Source organism: Cryphonectria parasitica, assembly GCF_011745365.1.
Source record: "Cryphonectria parasitica EP155 unplaced genomic scaffold M406scaffold_3, whole genome shotgun sequence".
Lineage (NCBI taxonomy): Eukaryota > Fungi > Ascomycota > Sordariomycetes > Diaporthales > Cryphonectriaceae > Cryphonectria > Cryphonectria parasitica.
This window is the reverse complement of record NW_024468911.1, coordinates 3,682,696-3,700,228: the sequence shown is the minus strand read 5'-3', so window position 1 is coordinate 3,700,228 and position 17,533 is coordinate 3,682,696. Positions and strand designations below refer to the sequence as shown.

At 54.1% G+C, this 17,533-nt stretch overlaps 5 protein-coding genes across 5 annotated transcripts; 2 read left to right on the top strand and 3 right to left on the bottom strand.

The window, feature by feature from the left end:
• Positions 1-562: 562 nt before the first annotated feature.
• M406DRAFT_275387 (major facilitator superfamily MFS-1) lies at positions 563-2,378 on the bottom strand (the record flags this gene model as incomplete). Its single annotated transcript, XM_040918250.1, has 4 exons — positions 2,095-2,378; positions 1,755-2,018; positions 1,650-1,691; positions 563-1,589 (listed from the first exon to the last, which is right to left on the bottom strand). Coding segments are annotated over exons 1-4 (1,503 nt in total), but the record flags the coding sequence as incomplete, so codon positions are not given.
• Positions 2,379-5,253: 2,875 nt separating this feature from the next.
• M406DRAFT_226655 (uncharacterized protein) lies at positions 5,254-7,558 on the top strand (the record flags this gene model as incomplete). The annotated part of the gene is made up of 5 exons (XM_040915744.1): positions 5,254-5,560; positions 5,654-5,686; positions 5,707-5,741; positions 5,955-6,437; positions 6,512-7,558. Coding segments are annotated over 5 exons (1,905 nt in total), but the record flags the coding sequence as incomplete, so codon positions are not given.
• On the top strand, positions 7,490-8,910 carry M406DRAFT_355681 (uncharacterized protein). The gene has a single exon (XM_040923225.1). The coding sequence runs from the start codon at positions 7,538-7,540 to the stop codon at positions 7,994-7,996; it is 459 nt and encodes a 152-aa protein (XP_040778687.1). The 5' UTR covers positions 7,490-7,537; the 3' UTR covers positions 7,997-8,910.
• A 683-nt stretch (positions 8,911-9,593) lies between these two features.
• On the bottom strand, positions 9,594-11,083 carry M406DRAFT_218872 (chaperone protein dnaJ; the record flags this gene model as incomplete). The annotated part of the gene is made up of 2 exons (XM_040915532.1): positions 9,594-9,732; positions 9,837-11,083. Coding segments are annotated over 2 exons (1,386 nt in total), but the record flags the coding sequence as incomplete, so codon positions are not given.
• A 1,258-nt stretch (positions 11,084-12,341) lies between these two features.
• M406DRAFT_251967 (uncharacterized protein) lies at positions 12,342-12,877 on the bottom strand (the record flags this gene model as incomplete). Its single annotated transcript, XM_040916800.1, has 2 exons — positions 12,342-12,680; positions 12,836-12,877. 2 exons carry the CDS (start codon positions 12,875-12,877, stop codon positions 12,342-12,344), a joined length of 381 nt encoding a protein of 126 aa, XP_040778685.1.
• Between the last annotated feature and the right edge of the window lie 4,656 nt (positions 12,878-17,533).

Here is a 17,533-nt window from a genome sequence, read left to right as displayed (position 1 = left end):
TTCGGGCCCCGTATCATTACTTATCATAATCAGTTGAACTGGCTGCTGCCTATCCCACAACAATCTGGCAGGTAGACTGACTCGAGGTTCCTTCACCCATTAAAACATGTGTGTGCTCAACGAGAATATTGAACAGCCTGTGATGTTGATTTCAGGACTCAAAGGCTGGTTTCAACTCATTATTCTTTATCCAGCTTTGTGGTCACCAACTTGGGGAAACGTCTCCCACCCAACATTATAGAGAAGTACTGAATTCTTATGAAAGGCATAGGAGTCTCATTTCATGAGCGGTGAAGTATTATTATCTTTACTCTACTTCTCTATAGTCATGCCCAAGACGCAGCCTCAGGCATTGTCCAATGCAAGATTCGTCCACGGTGTCAATCTCTTCCTCCTTCTCTTTGACAAGCAAACAATCAAAACCAACACTGATATTCACTGCTCATTTCCTCTCTATGCTGTCCAGCTCAACATCACCAGCTGGGCTGTTGATCTGTGTATCCTGGCTGCCTCTTGGTTTCTGCACCGCCACCGTAGATGAGCTGGTAGCAGCAGCAGCAGCAGCTCTAGATGGAGTAGGAGGAGGAGCCCCGGCACCAGGACCACTATGGCCAGGCTTTCCCTCCTTGATTGACCTCCATTCCACCCCTGCAGCCGCCAACAATGCTGCCAGGGCCATACCCATCGCCGTTAAGAAGATCCTCGTGAGCGCGTAGTCGTACACGCTGATAACCGTGTCAATGTCCTGCGCGGGCACGATGGCCGTGAGCTCCGTGGCGCCGTTGTTCACGATCTGCTCGGGATCGATCCCCGGGATCCCCGCCAGCCGCGAGACAAGGAGGTTGCTGAGGATGGTCTGCCCCATGCTGGTGGCAACGGCGCCGCCGAGCTGCTGGACGAAGAAGATGAGGGCGATACCCATGGGCACATCGGACATGGGGAGCACCGTCTGCACGACCAGGCCGCCCGTCTGCATGCCGAAACCGAGGCCAAAGCCGGAGAGAAACTGGAAGCCAACCCAGCTGGCCTGCAAGGAGGAGCGCGTTAGCGTGCTTAGGAGGCCCTCGCCGACGGCCATGACCATAGGGCAGAAGAGCATCGCTGGTATGTAGTAGCCGATCCTTTGCGTGAAGATGCCGCCCAGCATGCTGGAGGCCACCAGAGAGAGGACCAGCGGCAGGGTATAGATGCCCGACTTCAGAGGGTTGATCAACTTGACCGTCTGGAACCAGACAGGCAGGTAGTAGACCAGGATCAGCATGGATCCCGCGATGAAAAAGGTAAACAGCGTGGCACAGATGACGCTGCGCTGCGTGATGATCCGGACGGGGATGGAGGCGGTCTCTGGTGTCAGGACTTGCACGATGGCGAAGGCAAAGGCCAGGACGCCGAACAGGACGAACAGGAGGATAATGCGCCAGCTGTTCCATGCGTAGGTTGAGCCGCCCCACTGCAGTGCGAGGAGTAAGCAGACAATGCTGGGAACGAAGAAGAAGGCGCCTAGCGGGTCGAGTCGCTTGATGTGCGTGAAAAAGGGAGCAGGCTCTACCTTGCGAGGCGGCGGGTTCCAGAAAAAGAGCATGAAGACGCTATTGCATATGTTTTAGTGCGCGAAGATCTCAGTAACGTCTCCACAGGAAAGGACTTACAATGCAAAGCCTCCAATAGGCAGATTGATGTAGAAGCACCATCTATTCCTCAGATCAATACGAGTGTCATGTGTAAAAGGCAGAAGGCGACTTTTCTTCTCTTACCTCCAGGTGACCCCGTTCGTGAAGCCACCACCGACCAGAGGCCCCAGAACGGAGGAGATACCAAAGACCATTCCAAACATGCTCTGAAACATAGGCCTCTTGTGCAATGGAATCATAGGAATCATGATCATCATCGCGCCTGAAAAGATCCCCGCCGAGCCAAGTCCTGCAACTGCTCGACCGAAAATGAAGACTGGCGAGGTGGGAGCAGCGCCACAGATTGCCGATCCGGCCTCAAAGATTGCAATAGCGATCAAGAAGACCCTAAGGCGTCTGTGTTAGTAGGGATTCCACAGCGCCGAGAACACACTTTCTCGATAACCTTTGGGAAGACGTTTACCATTTCATATTGTAGTGTTTGTAGAGCCGGCCAAACACAAGTTGGCTTGCGGCTGTGGTCAGCATGTATGCCGAGCCATACCAACCAATGTCTCCGAGCGAGTGAAAGTCGTCTGTGATTCTCGGGATCGCAGTGGCCACGATGGTACGATCCAGAGCAACGAGGAACATGGCCAGGAAGTTGGACGCTAGGATCAACCAGAACTTTGAGCTCCTGGGCTGGTATAGGTCGTTTGTGTCAAGGCCTCCGCCAGGGCCTGGCTTGGTGGTGGTCTTCTCTGGATCTGGTGAGGGTGTGGGCGGTGATATTGGTAACGCTGATGATGTCGGGACGTCGTCGATCTTCGCAGGCTGCTGCTTCTCTACATCCACATCTCTGTCATCACCTCGAAGCTGTCCGTCCATGGAATGCGCTTCTGTGTGGCTACTCGCCAGCGACAGCGCTGACCGAGACATCCTTCCTGCAAATTCGATCCCAAATGCTCACAGACGAACAGCACGAGATACAGTTGAGACCAGCCTTAGGAGGGAGAGGCTTGTTGCAAGCTGGCGGGAAAGAGATACGAGGTTTGGAGGGACCGTGGCAACAGGGAGAAAGAGTGAGTAGGGAGCCACGCGTGAGTGTTTTCTGATATAGCAAGGAGGTTTCTCGAGACAAAGAGAGTGAAAAAGGGGAAGATCTGGAGAATGCTAGCGGGCAGGAAAAAGACTGCATATACTTCTCACCGCTATCCGGAGGAGGTGAACATGTAGATATGTAGGTCAACAAATTCACCCACTGGGTTGGATTGGTCTGTGGAAAACAAAAAGATGTTGATGCTCAGACCCTAAGCATTTACTTTCCTACCTTTATAGCTTACCTTGCTCAACGAATCTACACGAGAATAATTGAAAGTCGGACGATTCGGACGATTCAGAAAGTCGAGTAGTCATTCATACTGGAGTTTCGAGTAGACACAGCAGAGTTCGGTCGAAAATGATGTGGACTGCGCGGAGGATGTAAAGAATTGATATGGCATTTCCCCAATAGCGGCTCCGTAGTGGTCACCGCTCGGTGGATTCGGAATATTCAGAATGAGAGGAAGGCACTACTCGGCGATGAGACAGAGCTACCTCGGTCCCGACAGCTGACTTGGCCCCTCCTCACATACAGACGTCCCACTATCCCCCGGGGTGGGGGGGGGGGACCCTACCTCAAGATAGCGTTGATACATACAGTCCCATGTACATTCCGTAGTGCTGGCCTCCTTATTTATCACGGTACTTTTCCTACCATTCATAAGAGTAATCATGTAATTTACGTGCTTCGCCGGTTTTCAACCTAGAGCACACATATCCATCAATCAGATCACAACCTGAAACGGGTCTGCTGTCTGTTACCAACTGTTCTTCATTCTTAATGTTTACATCCAGGCAAGGCTGAGCCCTCATCAGGCCACCCAATTCGCGATAAATAATAATCCGTCCATTTTAACTCATGATCTCCTGTTCCCCTCTTTGGATCCATACATGAACGATGACATAATAATTAGAAAGAGCGCGTTGTGACCCTGCTGTATCTGCTGCCCGTCTCCTTTAGCCGGCCTGCGACTCTGACTGTCACTGTGCTGTACCACCCAAAAAGTATCCAATCCGATCCAGTCCAGGACAGTACGCCGTGCTCGGTAATGCGTGGCTTGCAGTTGCTGTCTCACACATTCCCATCTTCTTTCACTGCCTGCCTGCCTGCCTAGCCCGCACTGCAATTCTCGCCCTCAAGTTGGTCAACAAGCCCAGATTTTGTTGGTTGTTGCCAGTGCGGGGAAGGAGTGATCATTTATCACCTCTTTCTCTTTTTTATGTCGATGCCTGGAAACCGCGACCTGACCAGACCTGACCTGTCCTGTCCTGGTTCCTGCTGTGAACAGTTCCACTGACTCATTTCCCGCCCCTCCCTCTTCCAGCTTATCTCTTCTCCTTCACATCATCGACCGTCAACACTTCTCAGAAAGTGGCGGCGCTCACACCCAAGGACCAGCCTGGCCTGGCCCAGTCCCAATTTTAATTTTTCCCAAGCCTACAGACGACTACCGTGACTGCCCCTGTCTATAGCAGAATCCATACAACCAACCAACACGCACTGGACTCACATAGTACATAACCACCATACACACACGTACATCTTAACTACGCAGTACTTACAGTACAGTCCAAGTTGGGGCCGTTAGCGCACATCTTTCCCTCTCCTCATCCGCCGATCCGACGGCCTGGTTACGCACCCACAAACACGGCCAGACTATTTTACTGCCTTACCACCAACCACACACCACACTGAGGGCTATTGACTACCTCTCGGCTACAAGAGACACGCCTCGTGGCCGGCGATATCCCGAGACAACCACGCGCCTCCACAGTTGCAACCAGCCAACGTCTCTGCACACAAAGGCTAATGGCCCTGCCCTGAACGTGCACTGCACTGCACTGTCTGCGGCCACTCGCCCGATTGCCTGACAGGCAGCAGCGCCCTTCCTAGTCCTGTCCTGTCCTGGCACGGTCACCTTTCCCCTTGCGGTGCCCCATCCCTTGGGCGCCCAAACGTCCCCTTACCCACGTCTATCTGCATGGGATACAGGGTTTGACAGGTCATACCCGTACGTGCCTCCCCTCCCCCCTTTCGTACCACCCACGCCCTTTGCTGTAAGAATGAATCCCCCATCTCCTACTACTACTGCTACTACTATACGTACTACGTATACTCCTCAAGGAGGACCTACAGCAGTAGTGCTTCCATCCGCCCTCTCCTGGAGGCTTATTCCCAAAAATTTTCCTTTTGGCGGGCCTGCTGGCTAGGGTGTCCGTACAGACGGCGCCTTCGGTCGCCGACCCTCTCACATGTCCTACATCAAGAGCACAGACTATCATGAGGGCCGTCCTCTATGGATCATCCTCGCTTCCCTCATCGCAGCCTCTATCCCCAGCCCCCCCCCCCCCACACCTTCTCGGGCCCGGGTGGTGTGTGAATCAAGGCTAACCCCGGCGTCCTCATGGCCCAAACGTTTCAAAGAGAAGAATATTGTCCGGGAGCAGCAGCAGCGGCAGCGGCAGCAGCGGCAGCATGACGGCTCAGCCTCCTGGGGATAACATCCCTCCTTACATCGGCCAGGCGCAGTCGGCTGTTGTTGCACACGAGCCCTCTGTCAAGCTGACCAGGGGCCACAGCTGTGTGCTCTGTCAGCAGAGGAAGGTCCGCTGTGACAAGAACAAGCCATGCGCCAACTGCGTCAAGGCCGGTGTCGAGTGCAAGGTGGTCCCTCCGCAGCCGCCCCGCCGCCGCAAGAAGAGGCCGCACGAGAGGGAGCTTATCGATCGCCTCAAGAAGTACGAGTCGCTGCTCAGCCAGCATGGCGTCGACTTTGAGCCGATCGGCCAGGCTCTGCGGTCTTCTGACCCGTCTGCCATCGATGAGGTGGACGAGCTTGAGCATGGTAGTAAGTTTCCATTTGTCGTTGCGTCAGGGCTCCGATCACCATGGAATGACTACGCCTCACTGGCTGCTGGCTGACCTGTCATTTGATTTCAAGTCGAGGGGTTGAAGACGTCTCCATCGTCCACTGGTAAAGAGAGCGAGAGGTAGGAGATGCTCAGACTCCTGTTGTACTTATCCATGATGTTTTATTACCTGGCTGACCGTCAATTTCAGGCACCCGAATTGGTTCCCCTACAGTAAAGATGTTTGTATTGCCCTATTGTCCTTGATGTTCCCTCTACGACATACTCGATGCCTGGCCATCATGCTGTTGGGGTCATGACTTCTCTCTCTCTATACTTCTCCAGAGACCATGCACGATACAGAGACATTGCTGATGATTCTGAGTTGAACAGTACAGGAGCCAGGACTATCCTTTTCGAGATTCCTCGGATGATGGTTCTGACGGCCCCTTGATCCATCAAGCGTTTGACAAGATGTTCGATGGGTCAGACGGCTTTCCATTCGCCATTGGCGGGTCCATCATGTCCATCACCGAGCTGCATCCTCCTACTGTACAAATCTTCCAGCTATGGCAGATCTACTTGGAGAATGTCAATCCGCTCCTGAAGATCATTCACACACCCACCTTGCAGAGCCAGCTGATAGAAGCAGCAGCGAATCCCGCCAAGATCGCGAAACCGCTCGAGGCTTTGTTGTTTAGCATCTATTACATCGCCGTCCTCTCACTCACGGACGAGGAGGTGCTAGAAAGATTCAAGGAAGAGAAGAGCCGGATGATGTCTAAATTTCATCGTGCCACCCAACAGGCATTGATCAATGCCGGTTTCATGCGAAGTCCGGATATCGTTGTCCTTCAGGCTTTTTTCACATACCTGGTGGGTCTACCATCTTTTCTCGAACTTTTTTCTTCTTTTCTTTTCACTTGGACCGTGTCCTGACTGGAACTTAGATCGCCGTGCGCCAAAATGTCGACCCACGAGCACTTTTCTGCTTGATAGGTATCGCTGTCCGGGTGGCGAACCGGATGGGGCTCCATCAAGATGCTGAACAGTTTCACTTTGCACCCTTCGAGGTGGAGCTTCGACGACGCCTCTGGTGGCAGCTCGTCATATTCGACAAGAGAATTGCAGAGATAACAGGGTCTACAATCACGGCTCTGTCCTCGAGCAGAGGCGACTGCAGGCCGCCTCTGAACATCAACGATCCCGACCTCCACGTGAATGCCAAGGAGCCCATTCAGCCTCACACCGGCCCTACCGAGATGCTCTTCAGTCTCACGCGCATCGAGTTGACGGTGGCTGCAGATCCAGAAGGCGCGCGCCCTGTTGCGAATCTAGCTGGGAGCTCCTCGGGCGGTAAACAGACCTGGCATTACAGTCCTTCTCCCGTCTCGTCCGACGTGTTTACAAATGCTACCCGGCACAATCTTCCCCTGGCGAACCTGAATGACTATATCAAGTACCTGGAGGAAACCTATCTGAACCACTGCGACAACAAGATCCCCTTACACTCCTTCACCTTCCTGATGACCCGCCAGGCGATCTGCAAACTCCGTCTCATTGACTACTTCTCCCGCGGCTACCTCCAGCGATTCCCGGACCCCAACACCATGTCAGCGCCCGACCGCGCCGTCCGCGATGCTATGTTCTCCGAGGCCATCCAGGTCATCGAGTACGATAACGTGATCCAGAGCGAAGAGTCCCTACTCCGCTTTAAATGGTACACCTTCATGCACTTCCCCTTCCCACCGTTCGCCTTCCTGGCCACGGAACTCCGCTTCGTCACCACGGGCGACCTATGCGACCGCGCCTGGGCCGCCATCATTGATAATCACGAGAAGCGGAGGATGACAGACAATCTTAAGAGCCCTATGTACACCGCTATAGGTAGTACGCTGCTCAGGGCGTGGGACGCGCACGAGGCCGCAGAGGCACAGCTAGGCAGGTCTCTGCCGCAGCCAAGGGTGATCACCGTCATGCGGGAGGTGCTGAAGAAGATGAAGGCCGAGAATAGGGAGACACAGCCCAACAGAAAGGGCAGCGCCAACACAAGCACCAGTGCGACTGGCGATAACTACACTGTCGCCTCACAACAACAACAACAACACCACCACCATCGACACCAACAGCACCCACAGCAACAGCAGCAGGCCCCGTCGGACATGGACATGCACAGCAGCACGACCAGCTCGCCACCGATGGTCACCGGCCCTCCTGGATCCAGCGGGATGGACCCGATGGCGGGCGCGCTGTTTGGCCCAGGCTTCAACAGTATGGGCCAACAGATGTTCGGCTCGTCCATGATGTCAGACGTGGATCTCAGCGTCATGGATTGGAACGGTATGCCTCCGTGGACCGGCGGGTTTATGGCGCCTGGCGGATACGACTTCCCGCCACAGCACATGACGGGTTATCCGGGACAGGGCCCCCGCTGAACAAGCTCGAAGTACGTAATGAGGACGGCGACCGTAGGACAAGCACGACAGCAGCAAGCATATGGGAGGGCTTTTTCAAACCAGGCAATTTGGATGTAATACTTGTTAACGCGGCGAGGACGTTCGTTGCCGTATCGGCATGCCAAATTATAGCTCACGCAGACGAAACGACATATCATTGCTCCTCTTCATCCCAATGGCGAGAAGGGATCTCCCACCTCGAATTGAGGCAGGCCTTCTAGTCAGTGACTAACAGATGGACCTTATCCACCATCAGTCACCTCACACCAGCCAGCCAGCCAACCTTTGTAGCCCGCGAAATTTAGCTTCGTGTACTGGGCAAGAACAAGCCAGACGAGGAAGAAGAATACTCAACAGTTAACTTGGATATCGTTCCATGAGACCCAAAAGAGGAGCCGCTCAGTCCATTCCATGCGTGTTGTGGTGGAGAAGGACGAGCCAGGAATGCTATAAGTGAAAATCCAGTGTCGTCTGAGTGATTACTCACTTCAAATAAAGAAAAGGGTCGGGCCGCGGGCGCAGGGATGAATGAGGATCCTCAAGGCTGTGGACGGTCGTTGTCGATCGCGGTAGGTTGATAGTAGGGGTTTTAAGTTAGAAATCAGGGTGAATGACACAATCTTGGGATCTAGTTTGTAATATACTCTCTGTCTTGGCTGGAAAGTGAACTCTTCGAGGGATCATTGAAGGGGGAGGGGGTCGGTTGGTGGGCTTTCTCTTGACTCATGAGTGGGTGAGTACCTTAATGGATGTTATCGAGTGCAAACGGGCTCGGCATGGATATGAGTTGAAGCCAGCTGGTGGTGCAAGGTGCTGTGGACCCCACGTAATGAGGAAGTTGAAAGATCCACAGCGTGGATGTAAACATTGAAGGCTAAGATTGCTATTACAAGATCTGCCAAATAATCATGATCGGGAGGACCGAGTTTGTGATGAAGGTGTGGCTTACCCTCTCTTGCTTTGCGTTTCTATAGACGAGAGTTTCCAGGACTTGAAACTGGATGCTGAGCCAGATCGTGAAAGAGGTCATCTGGTTGAGGGTTTCGGTCATGTCACTGGCTTTTCAAGAAGTAACCATTTGCATGATGGCATCTCTTTTGAGCAAAGGTGATTTGTGTAGTAGACATCGGCCTCCTGCCCACGTGTCTCCACGTCCATGACTCTAAACACAGTGTTACCGTTCCTGTCACTGGAGCAAGGGTAGTATCATGTTCCTTGAGGAGCACGACAGAGGAAAAGAAATGTGAGTCTCTGTGTGTACACAGCACGAGGTTAGTGCGCAAGGAACCAAGATCAGATCACATTTCACTGCGGGACAGATTCAAAGAACTGACTGTCCCCTATCTTCTAGGCAGAATTCTGGTTCACAGGATTTGGGTTTTTTTTGGTTTTTTTTTTGGTTTTTTTTTTGGAGTAGAGATGGCCCTCAGGGGTGCCAGAAAATATAATTCCCCATACATGCGATGGGAGATGCAAGCTTCTATCGTCATGAATACATTTTGTACATGCCCAGGCCTCTCTCCTTTCATTACTCCTTCTTGTCACTATCAGAATTCTTGCCACTGTCAGGCGTCTTTTCGCCTTCAGATTTTGTGGAGCTGCTGGACTGGCCTTCTGCGTCAGGCTTGCGGTGGGCTGGATGGTTGGTAAGGTTGTGCCATATTGACTTCAGGAAACCTTCGTTCTGGTGGTCTTCACTTGTAGAGGCATTGTTGCTGCTGCTGCTTCTGTGATCAGGGTCTGCGTCAGTACAACAAGAACATCATCATCATCATATGAGCACAAGGGGCCTATGAAGAAAGGGAGTATCTCCACTCACGCTGATCCAGAAGAGGGTTTCAACATGACCCTCTTGGCCGTCTTGTCGCCAATCTCATCTGCAAGCATCTCCACCAGAGTCCGCTGGTTGGCCGTCAAGTACTTGGGCATATTCACCCTAAATTCGACCTTGAGGTCTCCCGAGCCACCGCGCCTGCCGCTCAGCTTCTTCATGCCCATGCCCGTCAGGGTCATCTTGTCACCCGTGGCCGTGCCTGTTGCCACCTTGACGCTGACCTGGCCATCCAGCGTCGGCACTGTGATGTCTCCACCCAAGACCGCCGTTGTAAAAGGGATCGTCGCCGTGTAGAGGATATCGGAGCCGGCGCGGCTGAACTTTTGGTCTGGTGCGACCCGCACAAACACGTAGAGGTCTCCGTTGATGCCCCTCGCGCCGGCGTCTCCCGAGGCGCCGAGGGCAGGCGCATCGCCCTGTCCGTCGACCCGTAACCTCATGCCGTCCTCGATGCCGCCGGGGATGTCGACCGTCAGGGTCTTCTTCTCCCGCACCACACCATCGCCGTGACACGTCTTGCACTGCGAGCCCTTGGCCACGGTGGTGCCGGAGCCGCCGCAGGTATTGCACGTCGAGGCCATCTGGAAGCCGCCGGACATGAAGTGCACCCTGGTCCCGCTGCCGGCACAGCTCTGGCACGTGGAGCGCTTGGCGCCCGCCTTGAGCCCGTTGCCGCTGCACGTGCCGCACGTCACCATGGGCGTGATGGTGATGGTCTTGCTCGTGCCCTTGGCCGCCTCGAGGAACGAGATGGTCGTCTGCACCTGGATGTTGTCGCCCACCACGGCCGTCTCCTGCTGGAACGGGTTCCGCCCCCTGCCCTTGGCGCCGCCTCCAAAGGCCTGGTTGAAAAGGTCCTCAAAACCACCAAATCCTCCTCCTCCCGCGCCGCCGCCGAACCCGAAGCCCCCCTGGCCTCCTCCGAACCCGCCAAACGGGCCGCCGCCGAACGGGTCACCACCGCCGGGGCTGCCGCCTGCACTCGGGTCGAACCCTGCGGCACCGAATTGGTCGTACTGTTCTTTCTTTTTCGGGTCGGACAGGACCTCGTAGGCGGCCTGGATGTCGGCGAACTGGTCCTTGGCCTTGGGGTCCTTGTTCGTGTCGGGGTGGTACTTCTTGGCGAGGCCGTAGTAGGCCTTTTTGATATCGGAGGCCGAGGCGCTCTTGTTGACACCTAAAGCCTGGTAGGGGTCCTTCATGGGCGCATGGGTGCGTGCTGTCGCGTGGAATGTCTATAAAAACAAAGAGAGAGAGGGCGCGTTTGTGGTCAGCTTGCTTGAGTTTACACAGCGAGGGGCTGCTGGTGGTGGTGTGATTTGAGACTTACCCTCCGCGATGACGGCTGTGACTGTGCGCTACATCTCCTCGACAGCTGTCTCCTCGTAGGTTTCAGCGTCGTCGTCGTCGTCGTCGTCGTCGTCGTCGAGGAAGAGAGTGTACTGAGCTTCCGCGCCTGCTGTGGCCGTGACCCCGAGGTTCTCAGCGCCCGGCTGCATATCTGCGCCGGCCGGGCGGCGGGTGCTGCTGCTACTCGACTTATAACGCTGGGCTGCATTTCCAAAAAACCAATGACAACTCGGAGTGTCGAAACATTTAAAATTGCTATAACGTTCTGGCTTCGCGTCCTTTCGACGTGATCGAGAATGCCTGGCAGCCGAGCAGACAGACAAATAGACAACGGTGGAGGGTGTTGTAACTTCGTTATAGAAAGAAAATTCGTCTGGCAAGGTTTTTTGTTTTTTTTTTGTCTGCTTTGCAGCTATTCGAGAATTTTCTCCCGCGGCTGATGACATCGCGACTGGGGGACGCCGGGTTGAAGACCCACTGGGCTGACCCGGAGCCTGTATCAGCGGCGTCGTCATTGGCCAGACGGCCCAGGTACAAGAGCGTGTAAAGTCTCCAGGTACTTTGAAGGCGGAAAGGGTTCTCGCGTTTCTTTTGCCTAATTTCTTTGATTTTCTGAATATCTTACTTTGAGACTCATGCTTCTCTTTTTCTCAGTAGAACTACCTTCTTACCGTAATTTCAGCAGTCTTTGAACATGAGAATAATGAGCTCTACAAGTCGCTGGCAAAGGTACAGTAAGTAGCCATTTCGCTGATAAGATAAGGATTTGGGGCGCGGCATCGGGGGTCTGGTCTGCTGAGAGAGCGCGTCTCTCTGAAATTGAATTGGCAGGAGGCCAGGAATCGCATGGGTCAAAGAATCATTACGCGGATGCGTGAGCTACTGCAGATGTTGCGATCATAATAAAAAAACGAAATACAAGAGCCTAAACAAGATTCCAAGACGCCTTCCCAAATCCCTCTGCCGGTCCCATAGAAATTTCAAACAGTTCATAATGTGTGGTATCAGTGTTCCCCAAAACCCGTCAGACTCGAGTGCCCCGGGTCCCGGATCCCCCTCTTTAAACGTAGTAGACTCCCCCTTAGGAGGCTCAACTTTGTCCCATATGATCATCATATCATGTATAAAACATCAAACAAGTTATACCCTTTCCTGGTCCGTCAGCTTCTTCCCCGCCTTGGGCAAGTCGCTCAGCTTGGACAGCCGCCCTCTCCTGACGCGGTGCAGAAAATCCACAATGGCATCGTTCTCCTGCACGCCCTGGCTGTTGAAATGCTTCCTGACTGCGCTGACCAGTTGGCCTCTGGTCTGACGACGCTGGTCCTTCTTTCTGGTAGCCGTTGGAGAGTATAGGCCGATGCTGCCTGGCCGCGTCAGGACCCAGGAGCGGTAGTCGCTTGCGTAGGCGGCAGGGACGTTGAGGTGGCGCTCGCGGCGGTATCGGTGGAGGAAGTCTCGGTCAAAGGTGGCCCATTGGATCTGTAGAAAGCAGGAGAATGGCGTTAGGAAGAGGGAGTGCAGTGGGAGTGCGGGCTGGGAGGTGAATGCATAGGCTCACTCACACTTGGGTTGGCGGCTGGAGCACTGGTCGGGGGCTCAGGAGCCGGCGAGGGGAGGTTCGCAGCGCTCGTCACATCTTTCAGGTTCGAACCTGCCGAGCTGGCGACCCGTCTCATCTTCCCATTTGTGTTGCCATGGCCATTCTTCTCCTTGGAGTTGCTCGGCTTGGACTCCGAGTCCTCGTGCCCGCCAGTCGTACGGGATGCCTTTGCAGGAGGCATTTGGGGGGGAGGGGCAAGTATGTATGATCAAGAAGCTGGGTTTTCAGTCGAGGGGTTCAGATATATTGGCTGGCTCTGGATACGGGACTGTGTAGAATTTCACCATCTTCCTTGTGTGGGAATTTCTGTGTGCAGTGGCCGAGTTGTGGACGAGAAAGGAGAACAAGGGACCGTCTTTTCTCCAAGGCTGGCCGGTCAGGTGGGGTACAGAGCACAGCTCTGACGAAATGGGCAGCCACTAACCGACAGGGGATAATACTGCCACTATATTATAGCATGGCAAATGCTATAGTAGCATACAGTAATAGGTCAAGTACTATGTATGCTTCCTTGCGTGCCTGGCACTAGTAGTACAGCGGCACACAGTACTTGTGTACTTACGTAGCATACATACTACCATAGTACCTTCCTTTGTACAGAGCGTGATAGGAGCAGCAGCAGCAGCAGCAGCAGAAAGTAGGTCATTCATTATTCCTAACCTTCCTCCACTTCCAGGACAGCTTCACAAAACGATCACAGGTGTCAAAAATGACAGGATTGAGAATGAACGACGATCAAATATCCATCACAAATCATTTCTTCTTCTCTTTTTTTCTCCTCTCCCTCCCTTCCTTTTTGCTTTAATCCTTGTGGCAGACGTTCCCGCACCTTGACCAAGCCCCTCCAGGTACAACATCGAGCCGGACATCGCGTTCGATATTCAGCGTCAGCACAAATGACGCCCCCACTCCAGGAGACGTGACGCAAACTTGCCGGGTGTCGATCAAAAGTGTTGAGTCTCACACAAGCGCAGCTTCATTTAATCACGTGTCAGAATCCATGGCCCATTTGCTGCAGCTACCCACACGGTTTGGTGTATCGAGAGCAACTCTATTAGCTTCAGCTGACCAATCTTTTCACATAGGCTATAGGCAGAATTCGACCTTTCCAGCCCAATTCACACTCTGGACCTTCTCGTTCCGAGCCATGCAGCCAAAGGAAATGCCCCTCTCTCTCTCTCTCTCTCTCTCTCTCTCTCTCTCTCTCTCTCTCTCTTTCTCTCTCTACGTGTGTGTGTGTGTGTGTGTGTGTGTGTGTGTGTGTGTGTGCGCGTGCGTGCGTGCGTTCTGGGGGAGGGCCTATCTCGACCAGACACACGGCCAGTCGGAGGACTGCCATCTTGATTATTTGTCGACAAAGGAGGGGCGCTAGACATGCTCATGTCATCATGCAACCTGCATGCTCTCGATACCGCTGCTGCTTTTGATTCACTGCTCTTGGTAGGCTTTTTGCACAATAGCATTGTGTAAGGACTGCTCGATGTGGGTTCCACAACGACGTTTGCCCAGCTATCTATCAGATGACGACTTCGACGACCTGCATGTTCTGCACAGGCGCCATGCGACAACTACTCTAGGTCGTCAAATAGGAGAGCCGCTAGCTGGTCAGGTGCACAATATGGCGGGAGTCCACTCTGAGAGGGGGGGCCGCTGCTCCAGGCCGTCACTGAACCTGTCAGCACCGGACTCGCAGCACCTACATGCACAAAGGTACTCGGCTCCTCAGCCGGAGAGATGACGAAGAGCAACACTTCGACGTGCATAACCTCAAGCGTTGTGGTGCAAACAAGTTAGATGACCAGCTTCGCTCCACCTTGGGAACTCGCGCAAGGCGGCACACAGCGGGACTCGCTCTCGGATGGACCCCCACGCCACCCACGGGAAAGCAGGCTGAATCGCGTTTCCAGCGGGTGTTTTGTAAGGACGCCTGTCCTGGTCTACCCGTTGTTAGCTCGAGTCTCTGCCAGCAGTTTCGTAGACGAGTTGTTCGGGCTGATGCCCCAGTCTGTCGGGTCCGGCTCGCTAAGCGTCTCTCCCCGGCCCTGGTCAATCGATACTCGCCTGTTGTTACCAGACTCTGCTCTCCTCAGGAAGCCCATTATGGCGTTGGGGATGGTGACCTCCGTAAGACGTGGACGATAGGCCCTAGATGGGTGTGTTCTTGGTGGTCTCACATCCAATTATGCACAGTAGTCGCTCAACGGCCTCATGTCGCGCTGCTGCAGTGTACCACAATATGCAGTGTGCCCTGCGCTGGGCCTGGTATCCTGACCATCTTGCAGCAAGGCAGCACCCTGTTCTTGATCAACGGGCCAGCAAACCTCCCATGCCTATGAGCACGGCAAATCTATGGAGCAAGATACTACTACTATTATTACTACTACTAACCACCGTGGGACCAGGCCTTCGACACAGTCTGCTCGCGTGGTCTCGCGAACACACTTCGGCATTTAATGGACGAATGACGGAGTTGGTAGCGAGGCTGCTTTAGCTAGAGTGCCAGCCCAGACGGATCGCCGTCCGGTGATGTTGCCAGATCTGTTGAGCTGGGCATGCATCTGCCGCCGGCACACATGCAACCACTGCTAGCCACATCGATGGTGATCGAAATGCGGAGCTCAATGGGTGCGGGTGGGGGTGACACAAGGCTCGACGAGAGGGAAGAAGATGACAGCCTCAGCGGGAGGGTTCATCACTGTGGAAATGACGTTCAGCGGGACCGCCAACCACAAATATGGTGCAATGCAGTGGCGTGCCACAGCAGGAGATGATACGGCGCATGCTACAGTGCATTGTGTCAGCTGTACGGCAGGCATGCTGGATCATCCTCTCCTGCAGCTAACTATGTTCAGAAATGGGGCCCTCGGTGGACTGGCGCAGATTTCAAAGGAACGGAAGACGGGGCCCTTACGCCCTGTGGCGAGGCTGGCCCCGACGAGACCCCTGCTCATCTCTTCTTAAGCCCTCGAATCCCGACGATACCCTGAGGTCGATATCGTGATCCAATACTCGCCGGACGACCATCGCAGAGATGTCCAACCAACATCATATGTCCTCTGCAGCACCAGGTCGGACGACGGCTGGCGCTAGAAGGCCTGTCACAAGCAGAGCATGGGGGGGCATTCATAGTCACGATGCAGATTCATGTGGGTCTGTACCTGCGGCTGAGTTTTGATGGCCCAGGAGCTCTGAAGTGACCTTCCCCATCTTAAGCCGTCGATTTCGCACAGGGACCCCTCTCGCAAGCATGGCACTGACGCATACCCAATTGTGGGTGGGGTTTGCTGACATTTTGCCGTCTTTGTAGACGCACGGTCAGATTTGTGTCCCAACGCCAGAAAATTGTGAAGTTGCGGCGGCTGGCAATGCCTTTCTTCTCTTCATGGAGGATCGCGGACGGGAGCAAGACACAGCATACCAAATGGGGGGGCTCGATCGAAGACAATCCCTTCCTATAGTATGGCTAATAACTAGCAATGGTTTGCCTGCCTGCCTTGCAAAGTTTCGTAATCAAGAAGAGGTGGATTGGAGGCAGAACCTGTCTGTCTCTTCGCTGTCTCGCTCACCCAGTCACTCCGCTTACGACCGGAACTCGGGCGGACCGCCTATCGGGTGTCAGGACCCTCGATTATTCCTTTTTCTCGTTCCCCTCCATTCTTTTTCGTACCAGGACGATCAGCATGGTGGGCAGACCCCAACTACTGCATGTCTGGCCGGGATCACAGTATTTCTAAGGTCGGGTAGCGTGGAGGCGAATCTTGTTTACAAAGAGAAATACGTTGGTTGAAGCTTCTGGACATGGTAACCTGGGACGGCTCGAAGGGACAGAGGCGGGCCTGGCCGCAATCCCATAATAAAGACGGGCGAAGACCCCCACACGCGCGCTGTCAGCTCCCGACCTTTCACTTCTCCATCCCACTCTACTTTCCCCAGAAAAAGACGACAATCCGCAGAAACGGGGAACCCGAGACCATCGATTTCCTGTGCGAGTCTAAACTGACGACAGGGCTGATAGCCAACGGTCAATGCTTCCATCTGCAACAGAAGATTCCATACAGGACGTCGGGGTAACGGGGCACACAAGACTGACCTCCCTTCTTCGTTCCTCTCGAGACTTGATTCATCATAAGGTCCCAAGTCCAAGTCCACAGTCCCACACGCGACAATATTTACCCAACGACCAGCTCAGCACCCGCAAGGCCTACTTGTACCTTGGAACGAAACCCTTCCGTCGTGGCACCCTTTGGGCTTAAGACTCTCTCTCAAAAGACGCCCTGCGAAACCCCCCCCCCCCCCCAGTTCTCTGCAGACTGGCCTCCCACCACCCTCACTCACTCCCTGTCCCTGCGAGACAAACACAACTTGTTCAAGCTTCCCATGTCTTAGAACCTCGACGCCGCCTTTTTGCCTCCCGGCACACACAACTCTCGTTTAAGGTCAGAATCTCTTGTGCTTCTCATTATCCCTTCGCGTCATCTCCCTCAGTTTACACCTCTCTCCCATTTGTCGTTGCGTATCTATCTCCCTTTTAGTCTCATGAGCCAGGCCGTGCGCAATGTTCAACCGCCAGAGTTTGTCCCTCTCCCCCCCCCCCTCTCCCCTCCTCCTAATCATCCTTGGCACTGGATCTCCGTCATGTCGATTCCCGTGGCGGGGCCGCTGTACGAGTGTACCCACGATGGCTCCTACAAATTTGCCGTCGGCTCAACTACTGTGATTGTTCCCGTTCGCT